General features: G+C 44.5%; 1 protein-coding gene across 5 annotated transcripts in view; it reads right to left on the bottom strand.

Moving 5' to 3' along the window:
• Positions 1 to 9,197, bottom strand: part of Htatip2 (HIV-1 Tat interactive protein 2) — a 12,792-nt gene extending 3,595 nt beyond the window's left edge. Inside the window, exons 1-3 of one of the 5 annotated variants that reach the window (XM_055608361.1) lie at positions 9,156 to 9,197; positions 8,509 to 8,760; positions 6,154 to 6,261 (exon numbers count right to left, since the gene is read on the bottom strand). In XM_055608361.1, coding sequence (XP_055464336.1) covers positions 6,154 to 6,261; positions 8,509 to 8,703 — 303 coding nt within the window. In that variant the 5' untranslated portion in view covers positions 8,704 to 8,760; positions 9,156 to 9,197. The other 4 variants (XM_055608363.1, XM_055608359.1, XM_055608360.1 and 1 more) reach the window with 4 other exon arrangements.
• Positions 9,198 to 11,168: the final 1,971 nt, after the last annotated feature.

The following is an 11,168-nucleotide window of genomic DNA, read 5'->3' as shown; positions in this document are numbered from 1 at the left end:
TATCTATCTATCTATCTATCTATCTATCTATCTATCTATCTATCTATCGATTGATTGTGATGCTCATCACTGAACTCAGCACAAGCAAACACTCTGCCTTGGAACTACAACCCCAGCCTATTTCTTTTAACTACTTTACAACTCTTCTTTCTTTTTTTCTTTCCCTGTATCACCTCTACCATGCTGGGGTCTCCAAAGTACCACAAAACAACACCTAGACACTGTGAAAATGGAAAACTTGATGTCCATTGTGGAGGAATTTAAATTCAGAACATGGCTGCTCTGCAAGAGATCACATACAAAAACATTCTAGGTCTATGTGATGCATCTGGAATACAGACTTGTCTTTAATCCCAGGAGACAGGGCAAACAGATCTCTGAGTTCAAGGCCAGTCTGGTATAGAGCAAGTTTCAGATACAGAAAAGCTTAGGTCCAGGCATGGCGGTACAAGCCTTTAATCCCAGCCCTCAGAGACAAAGGCCTGGAGATCTGAGTTCTGTTCAGGCAGTTTGGTTGAGAGAGTGAGTTGAGAGGTAGCATGGTGGAGTTAAGTTTGTAGCAATTCAGTTCCTGGAATTCAGAGGCAGTTTTTACCAGAATTTTACAGAGAGCGATTGAAGAGAGAACAAGCTAGACTCAGATGAAGACAGAATGAGCCAGAGAATGAGAAGGAGCCAGAAGACTAGAAGAGATTACTAGAGTTAGTTTGAGGCCAAGCAGAACAATTCAGTCAGAACCTGAGAGAAGCCAGATTGAATCAGTCAGCTTTGGGGAGGAGTTTGACACAGAAGAGCTTAAGTGAACCAGCCATCCAGAGTTCAGAAAGAGCTAGAAAGGTTGAGCTCATTCAGCAGTAAGTCTCAGAGGCTGAAAACATTTTAGGACTAGATAAGATTGTATGAAGGCTAGGCCTAAGTTACCAGATGGAGGCAATAAGCCTTGGAGACGACAATTAAATCAGGCAAATAAAAGTTACTTTAATAGTCCAGTTTACATGGAGCCCTTACAAAATACTTTGGATATTATATGGCAAGGCATTTTCAATTATTTAAAAACTGTTAACTATATAATTAAGAAATGATGGAAAGGGACCCATCAAGATGGCTCAGTGGGTAAAGGTACTTGCCCCCTTGAACCTGTGTTCAATCCCCAAACCCATGTAAAGGTGGAAGGAAAGAACCAACTCTACAGAATTGTCCTCTGGCCTCCATGAAGTGTGCTTGGCTTGCTCACTACCACACACACAAACACACAATTTTTAAATGTTTGGAGAGGGCTGCTATGAGTCTGAAAACAGCCTGCACTACAAAAACCAACAAGGTTGGAGACTCCCCTGTGTCCCCTCACTGCCCTGGGTTCAGTCCAGTGAGGACAGGGCTGAATTTTCATTCTTAATTCACCACATCACAGGGTCAGTGATGTGAATCCAGAATGTAAAATATATTCATGCAAAAAAATCTGAATTAAAAGGTAAATCCAGTTAGGATTTAAAAACAAAACAGAACTACAGGGTGATGGGGGAAAGAAAGAGAGTTAACCCAGAGCCTCACTGAAAGATGCACGTTTCACTCCCCAAAGTGAACTGAACTCAGCTCCTTTGCAAAAGCACTTAACCACTGAGCCATCTCTCCAGCCCCAGAACTCATCTCTTTACAAAGGAATTGTCACTATCATCTTTGGTGGTTTAACTGTAACACTCAGACCTGAACAACTCACTTGCCAGCCTGACCTACATGCTGACTCACAATTCATGTCTCTGCTTTTTAAAATTAGTGCAGAAACAGCCAGGTGGGGTGGTGTATGCCTGTAGTCTCAGTACTTGGAAGGCAGAGGCAAGAAGATCACGGCAAATTTGAGGTTCCCAATCAGCCAGGGCCACAGAGCAAGACCATGTCCCCAAATACAATAAATACATGAAAGAAAAAAAAAAAAAAAAACAGTGAAGCAAACCAAATGTTAACACTTAGAAAGGGAAAAGAATGTTGATTTTCTTGATTTCTCTAAATGGAGATTTGAGATATGCTGAGTTTTGACAGAGAAAACACAAAAGTGCAGAGAAAGTTCCTCAGTGGATCTCTCTCATATTTATTTCTTCCCCTTACTCTAGTTAAAGGCAATTTTAATAACTGGTTTTATTATTCACAGTGCATAGTTGGCTAGTAACATTTGTGCTAGCACAATGCTTGGATTATTATAGCTGTCTGTGTTCCAACACTTTTTTTTTTCCAGCAGTTTCTTTAAAATAGGAGAGGCTCAGCCAATCACAAGCCTCCAGACTGACGCTATCTCTCTCACTTAATCCAGGGCCAGGAAAGGGATAATTTGATTAAACTGAGACCCTAATTTATTTGGCTTTAGTTCTGGATCAACCTTTCCTTAATAGAGTGCTGTCGCCCCCAATTGTTTGATGGAAATTAAAGTGACATAAATACCATGGGACTCTTTCAAGCTGATTAGTCAGCAAAGGCATATCAATACCACCCCAGCCATCAGGCTCTGGCGTCCTTCCTTTCACCAGCCTGGCTAGCAACTGACAACAGCCCCTTGAAGGACCAGCACCCACGCCAACATGTGGACCCCCACCCTCAGCCCATCATCCCCACTCAATGGGCTCTGATGACAAGGTGCCCACACCTTTCTCCAGGGCTGTTCTCTGGACAAAGCTAAATATTGTTTTATTAGCAATCAATGGCTGTTAATCCCAACCGACTTCACAAATCCTCTGAGCCCTCAAGCTCATTATAAATACACTTTTCTAAGCGCACTAAATTTTAAATTTCACTTCCTTCACTCTGGCGACATGGCCTTTTAGCTGCTGAATGAGACACTAAAGCGAAAAGGTCAATGGCTTCCAAGGACTCAGAAAACAAGCTGAATCGAGGTCTCTGAGGCTCACTGGAGACACCAATTTGTGCTAAATTTGGAGGATGGGGGTGGCATAAGGAAGATTCTATTTATACATGGAAGGACCTGGCTTTAATCTTACTCCAATGCTTGCTCTCTACTACTGAACTTAAAAACAGCAGAAAAACACATTTCAAAAGCTAGCCTGAATCCTAGAGACAGTTTTTCTGAAAAATTGTACCTCACTGCCTAGCCACAGCTACTCGGAGGATCTGAGCACTGAAACAGAAACCCACACTTCTCCCAGTTTCTCTACCAAACTCAGATTGTTGAGGTAAAAGCAGGGTGTATACCTGTAACAAACAGCTCCTGAAGGACATGAGGCCTGCCAGCAGCTTTGCAGTGACCATCTGATAAACCACCTGAATTCTCCAAAGAGGACTAGGAACCCAGCAGGGATGAGCCCAGAAAGCCACGAGCCCCTCTGAATCTCCTAACCACCTAGGTGCTGTCACTCTTAAACTAAGTTACCAAAACCTCCAAACAGCATATTACACTAAATCAAAATTAGTTGTTTTTGTTTGTTTGTTTGTTTGTTTTTAAGGTCTCCGTTCTTGGCTTTGAAGACAGGGTCTCATATGCTCCAGGCTGGTCTCACATTTACTATGTTGCCTTAGTCTCCTTGGTCCTGCTTCCACCTCAAATGCTGGGAATACAGGCACAAAGCACCACACCAGGGCTTAAAAGATCCAGTGACCCCAGTGCTACGCCTAGAACCTACAGGAAAAAGCCAGATGACATGGTACAGCATATTACTAAGGCAAGATGGGGGCAGAGATGAGCCTGGAAGCTTGGAGGCCAGCTAGCCTGAAACATGGTAGACAAGGTGGGAGAGACTCCCAAAAGTTGTCCTTTGACCTCCATGTGCACCCTAATACATGAACCCAAGCATACATACACATCCACCCATACACACACAGGCACACTCACACACAGGCACACTCAGACACAGACACACTCACTGACACAGACACACCTTTCTGGAGGCAGCAACAGCTTACTTCCTGCCAGTACCCTCTTGGTCCTTTAACACTAACTCATTTCTGAGACTATTTACCTATTTGCCTTTGCCCTTCTGTATTCATTAATTACCTTCATCTTTTCAAACTGATTTTAAAGACAAACAAAAGGTACTAAGTGGCCTATGAGGCCATTCTGATTAGGGGGAAAAACAAAACAAAACAAAACAATTTTCTTCTGGTTAAACTAGTTCCCACTGCGACATTTAGCATTTCTCCCAACACCCTATGATATTTGCCTCGTTCTATGCTTAATGCAGCAGTTCACTCTGCTGAGTCATCGCCAAACCCTGGCTGGAGACTGAAGCTGAAAGCTGCAGTGTGCAGGACACAGACAGTTTTCAGTGCTTTTGGAGGACAGGCTGATGACTGACCCAGGACACAAAGGACTGCACTAGCTGAGCAGCAACATGACCCCTTCTAGAGGAAGAAATGCAGTTCTTAAGAAAACTTCTCTGTAATCCAGTTCTAGCCCCGAGCTTCCAGGCTGGAAGTGCAAAACTGAACAGGACACGAATGTCCACCTCAACTGGAAGCATTTATAGAATTACCTTCTGTATCACCTAGGAAGCTAGGAGAGTCACAACCGAGCTCCTGCCCTACTGGTAAAAGCCCACTGTTCAGAACCACAACAATCTACTGGTTTATAAAAACTATAATAAATGGGACTGGAGAGACAGCTCAGAGATAAAGGCCAAGTACTATGTTTTCAGAGTTCAATTCCCAGCACCCACACCAGGAGGCTCACAACTGCCTCTAAATCCAATTCCAGGAAGATCCATACTTCTGACCTCCATGACCACCTGTAAAACACACAACACACACACACACACACACTTTAAAAGATAAAAATAAAATCTTAAAAACAACAACAACAAAACCTAGTCTAAGTCACTGTAGAGGTTAATAACTTGACCTGACCTAGAAGCAAACCTCTGGCGTGTCTGTAGGGCATTTCTAGACTGGGTTAATTGAGGTGAAAAGCCCACCCTAAATGTGAGTGGCACCATTCCATGGGCTAGGGACCTAAAGCACACAGGAGGAAGAAAAGGCCCTAGCATCATCATTCTGTCTCCTGACTGATGACATAAGATGACCACTGCCTCACAGCCCTGTCAGCATGGACTGAGGCCTCAAACTGTGAGCCAGAATAAAGCTCACCTTCCTTCAGTTGCTTCATCATTGTACTCTGTCACAGTGATGAAAAAGCAGCTAATACAATCAGCTTAACAGAATCAATGTCCTACATATTTAATAGATATGTGGACTCCAGCAAGCAAATCCTGCCAGAGGAATATACCAGACTTCAAGATCTAAACTGAATAACACATATAGACGTTTGCCCAGGATCTATATTATAAACCATGACTTTTAACTATGCAGTAAACTATAGCTTCTAGATAGGGGCTGACTCAATTTAGTGCACCATTAAAAAGAAAATAAAATGTGTATTAAGGCAGTTGTGCGTCAGTGAGGGCTGAGTCATCCCTGGGTTGAATCACTGCTGACGGCTAAGTCATCAGGGGGGCTGACTGAATCGTGCCTCTGGGTTTTGATGAGCTAGATCCCAAGTTTAAAGGATGGCTTTGAAAGCAAGTTGCAGCAAATGAGTGAGAGAAAATGCTTCAAGCCTACAACATTTACTGTGAAAAGAAATATAAAGCTTACCGCCTACAGCATGAGCCAACTACTTTTGCCCAGAGACTGCTGGCTGCTAACCTTAATCAGGAGGTGCTGTGATGATTATAGTGTCTGTCATAGGCTTGATCATGTACATATATGTGATATATCCTGCATTCAGGCCTTAACTCAGAGGCTATTATGAAGCGATGATGACCCTCTCTGCCATGTCCTGTGTATAATACAGATGGGACAGCAGATGGAATCTTAAGCACAGTTTATATTTAGGTACTGCAGTATGCCCCAAGAAAAAGAGTAAGCAAGAAAGGAATCCACAAGGCTGCAGAGATGGCTCAGCAGTTAGGATCTCAAAGTGCTTCTGCACAGGACCTTAACTTAGTGCCCAGTATCCATGTCAGGTAGTTCACAAATACCTGGATAATACTGACAGCCTCTTCTGGACTCTACAAACACCTGCATTCTCATGAGGACATAACCCTACACACATACACATAAAAGAAATATAGGACATCTGTGGAAAAAAGGAAGGAAGAGATCCTTAATAGGTTTGGCCAGTAAAAAGGAGAAAAGGGTATATATCCTGCTCACCGCTCCAGCTTTTTTTCTGGTGGTGCCCAGGCAACAGAATCCAACATCATGACCTTGAAAGGCAGAGGCATACTCGTCCAACTTTTCAAAGTCCACCACTTCTTGATTCTAGACAAGGAAGGACATACACTTAAAAAAGACTCCTTGAGATGTCAAGAATATATGACAAATGACTATCAAATGGTCTAAGCTCATACCATCAAATTTGCCAAATTCCCCTCTTCCTACCAAAAACAATTAATTTGGAGTTGAGTGTAGAACTCAGTGGCCAAGTGCCTACAAGGTACATGTCAGGTCCTGGGCTATGTACAAAGAAATTAAAACAATTTAATCTGAACTGAAAATCAATGGTGCACAAGCGTGTCCACAGAACATGAAACTGCAGTAGGTAAGTCAGACTTCAAATATCAAGGTCACGTGTGCCTTACCTTTGGGAAAAGAAAAGAAAAATTTCAATCTGCACTTTACCAGGAAGGAAACCATATTGATAGGATGTGGAAACAGAATTGAAATTAGAATCTCAAAGAAGATCCACGTTCAAACCTTAGGCCTGGTACTTATAGATACACAATTGTGGCCAAGTTTCTATTTTCTTTTTAATTTTTTTAAATTCATTTTATGTGTATGGATGCTTTGCCTTCATACATGCCTATGCACGATGTACATATAGTGTCAGAGGTACCCAGAAGAGGACACTGGATCCCCTGGAACTGGAACTAACAGAAGGTTGTGAGCCACTACATAGGTGGTGGAAATCTAACCCAGGTCCTCTGGAAGTGCTCTTAACTTCGGAACCATTCTCCAAACCTGTGGCTAACTGTTGACCATAGGTATGTCTCAGTTATGTTCAGCTTAAATGTCTGGCTGAGAATGTTTCCTTCATTCATTAGAATCATCCAGAAGGAACCTCAGACAGAGGCGTATTCTTAGGACTCTTTCCAACACCTGTGAGTCAGCCTCTGGAGTTGTACAGCTCTCCCCCACCCCCTTCCTCAGTCTCTGTCTCTCTTCCCTTCCCTCCCTCTGCTCCTCCCTTCCTTCCTCCGTCCCTCTTTTCTTCCCTCCTTCTCTCTCTTCCTTTTTCTTTTTCAAGGCCAGGCTGGCCTCAAACTTCCAGGCTACCTTGAGCTTCTGATCCTCCTGCCTCTACCTGTCAAATGAAAACATTACAGGTAAGCCCCACCATATCCAATCAGACAATGCTAGAGACTGAATAGGGGCCTTGTTCATCTACCAACTGAGAGAGCTGCACCCCTTATTCCATTTTGTTTTCCTCTATGGTATTTCTAATTGACACAGAAACTGGCACATGCTAAGCATATTAAGAGAGGTGGCACTTACCTGTAATCCCAGCATTGGCAGAAACAGAGGCATGAGAACTGAGCGCAAGGCCAGCCTACATTAGCTAGAGAAACACTGTCTCAAACCTAAGCAGCCTGTATCTGAAAGTGTAGAATTGCAATCAAACTTGCCATCACCCAGGAGTTCAAATATCATCTTGGGGCTGTCACTACCTTTAGTTCCTTCAGAAGGATTTTCCTGGCATAATATATACTATAATAAAGAAAAAAATAAAGTAAAATAAAATAAAGTCTGGAAGACGTGCCACCAAGACTCTACTCTCAAAGAAAATTGCAATCTTAGGCTCCACTTGCCAGTAATCTCCCCAAGGTTCAGATAACTAGACCATGGAGTCCACCCAGCACCCACCTGAGCCCAAGCAGAGATGTCTATTTTAATCAGCAAGTCCTGATGGGACCCATGGGAGACTGCATTAAACAGCCGCATACTACACTGTTTAATTTGCTGCAGTTGATAGGTAACTCTTGTTTACTAGAGAACAAAATGTCCACGAAGCTCAGACTTAAAGATACTTGGGTATTATTACCAGATGGAAGTCTGTTATTACCATTTGCTATAACTTACAAGGAAGACAATATGCGTTTACAGACACAGCCTCGGGGGGAGTCAAGTGGGCGGATTCCTACTTGGGAGAAATTCAACCCGTCTTTGTCACACTTTGCCACTCTGCTATTGTGAAGCACACAGGTAGGCAAATGAGCAAGCAGTACACTCTAGGAATTACAAAGAGCGCCTTTCTCTGACCACCATTCCCTTTTCCAGTCTGGGTTCCAGACACCAGAACGGCACTGCAGGACGCTGTAGGATTAAAAAACAGCCAGGCAAGACCCAAGGCTTGCTGGAAGGGCTCTTCTAGATTAATCATGCCCAATTTTGATTTCTCTGTCTCCACCAGTACCTATCCGGCAATGGTCAGCCTTTGGACATGGACACTTTCCCCTCATCAAAATGATTGAGGCTACATTCTTTTTTAGCCCCAGCTCAAATACCCACCACATTTTTATAAGCTTCGTCCTCGAATGTGAGCTTTCTCCGGCCAATGAGGGTTACTCTGGAAAACAGATTCTGTCCCAGAATTTCTTTTAAAAGTACTCTGCCGGTTTCCCCACTGGCGCCCAAAATAAAGACAGATTTATTCTGCATCTTGAAGTCTTCCCGAAGCTTCGGCAGGGCCTCCTTGTCCGCCATGCTGGGGAAACAACGCCACGGGTACTGTCTCAGAGTGCTAGGGGAACAATCTTTTCCCTGGGGAACAAGGGTTGTTATTTATTGAGCAGAAGAGACTCACTCTACATAGTCCTAGCCCTGGGGAAGTGCTGAGTCACAGCGGGGCTCCGGACGAAGGCCAGTCCAGGTAGGAGCCCAGGTGGACGTGCCCATGCCTCTACACCACTGAGCCTCTTACCCCAGGGTAACCAGGCCCGCCAGGCAGGGCTGCGGGGCCCGGCTCAATCCCGCAACCCGGGGTTACCTGGGGCCAGCTCCGGGCCCCTCGTCCCCACGCTGCAGCAGTAGCATTGAGGCCACCAGCGCGGCTGCCACTGCGCCCAGCGCCGTGGGGCCGACCATCCTCTGCCGGCTAACCCGCCGTCGCTCCTCCCGGCCGGGATCCCCCAAAAGCCCAGCCACACACAGCCTACCCGCCGCGTCGTCTTCCGGGTGACTGCGTGCTCTTGGCCCCGCCCCACCGAGGGCCGGAGCTGAGCGCGGACCCGCCCCTGCTCGGGAACAGCTTCAGCTTCTACCACCCGCCAAGCTGCAGCGGGGTTCGGGGCTGTGCTCATCCCCCCCCACCCCCAGGCCTTCTTCCCCCATAACCCTTCCTGAGCCTAACCACCTGGGGCCAGAGCCTTCAGGTTTCAGCTAAAAGGCATCCCAGGCTTGACCCTTGGTCCCCGAGGTGTGATTTCCACCAAGTATTGGAAGGCATCATCTTACCCTACATTAAAAATACTAAATCATGCATGTTATTAATCCCAGCACTCAGGAGGCAGAGGCAGGTGGAGTTCGAGGCCAGCCTGGTCTACAAAGCCAGACAGCCAAGGCTATACAGAGAAACCCTGTCTCTTAAAACAAAACAAAACGAAAAGCTAGAGTAGTTAAGAGCACTGGCTGCTCTTCCAGAGGACCTAAGTTCAATTCCCAACACCCACATGGCAATTTACAGCTGTCCATAATCCAGGTCCAAGTAATTTGGCACTCTCACACGTGCAGGCAAAACACCAATGCATATAACATAAAAATTAAAAATTCATTTTTTAAATATGTGCCCCTTCTCAGGCTGGGGATACAGCATGTAGCTCAGTTAGAACAGGGCCCTGGGTTCCATCCCCGTCACCGGGAAAATTGGAGTGGTTGTACAGGCGTGTTATAGCAGAAGGTAGAAGAAGGATAGATACAGTGAGTTCTAAGGTCTAGGACAGCCTGAAATGTATGAGCTCCTGTCTCAAGAGCTGAGGAGGACATGTTGGGAAGACGGTCTCAACAGACTTGGGAGAGGTGATGCCAGGATGAGTAAAATCAAAGTACATAAACATGAAACTGTCAGTAAAGTAAAACATTAAAAAAAAAAAAAAAAAAAAGTCTGGCCCCATATAAACCACTGTGAAAAAGAAAGCTATCTCTTGCTTCTTTAAGGACATATCTGTTGTGGGGTCTGCTTAAATACAATATGACTCAAACAGCAGGTCAATGCAGATGACAAAAATTTATTGTAATCAAACCACTAGAGGTTGATCAAGGCCACAGAACAGACGCGGGAGCTGAAGTGCCACCTTGAACAACGTTGTACAGCCTATTTAAAGGATGAAGCCATAAAGTGAGGGAGAGTTGAGTGGGCTGTATCATTGTCTAATCATATTTTGGTATAATGGGTTGAGAAAGGGAGTTTTCATCAATCAGGATAGGAGTTGGTTCCTGGGCCTGGGAACATGAACTTAGTTTGACCTGCCAGCAAGACAGAGAAGTTGTCCCTGAGATGTCTGGACTCAGACAACTGTTCCCTTACAACAGAAGCTGTTCTGCTATTGGGAAGTATCCAGCTGCCCTAGGCCCTTGAAGTTAGTTTCTCCCTGTGATTAATGGAGTCTGAAGACAAAATGGTAGAACTCAGAATAAGTTTCTTCTGCTCTTTCCCAGCACTACTTTCTTCCTTCATGTCAGAAGTCAGGCTGACTCCTTTAACTAGTTTTCAAGTTGATCTCCCGGCCTATATCCTGGCTCCCTTCTGGATGGTTGGGCCAGGAAGAGTTTCCAACCTCATCCTGTGGTTTGATTTTCAATCAGGACATTATCAATGGTTAGAATACAGCTATCCACACTGGGCCTGACCAGTGTGGATTTTGGAAGCATAGAGATCAGAATGATTGACGTGGAGATGTTTTTTAAATTACATTTATTTATTTATTTATTTATTTATTTATTTATTTATCTATCTATCTATCTATTTGTGGTTTTGTGTGTGTGTGTGTACAGGTATCATGGTGGGTGTATGAAGGTCAGAGGGCACCTTGCAGGATTCGGTTCTCTGCTTCTACAATGTGGGTTTGGGTGATCTAACTCAGGTCCTCAGGCTTGGCAGAAGCATATGTACCCACTGAGCCATCTCCCAAACCCAAGAATATGGTGGCTGAGCAAAGATGGATTGGGCTGTG

The sequence above is a fragment of the Psammomys obesus genome, unplaced genomic scaffold, assembly GCF_907164565.1.
Source record: "Psammomys obesus unplaced genomic scaffold, mPsaObe1.curated_primary_1811, whole genome shotgun sequence".
NCBI lineage: Eukaryota > Metazoa > Chordata > Mammalia > Rodentia > Muridae > Psammomys > Psammomys obesus.
Note: the sequence above shows the minus strand (reverse complement) of the source record. Positions and strands in the feature narration are given on the sequence as shown.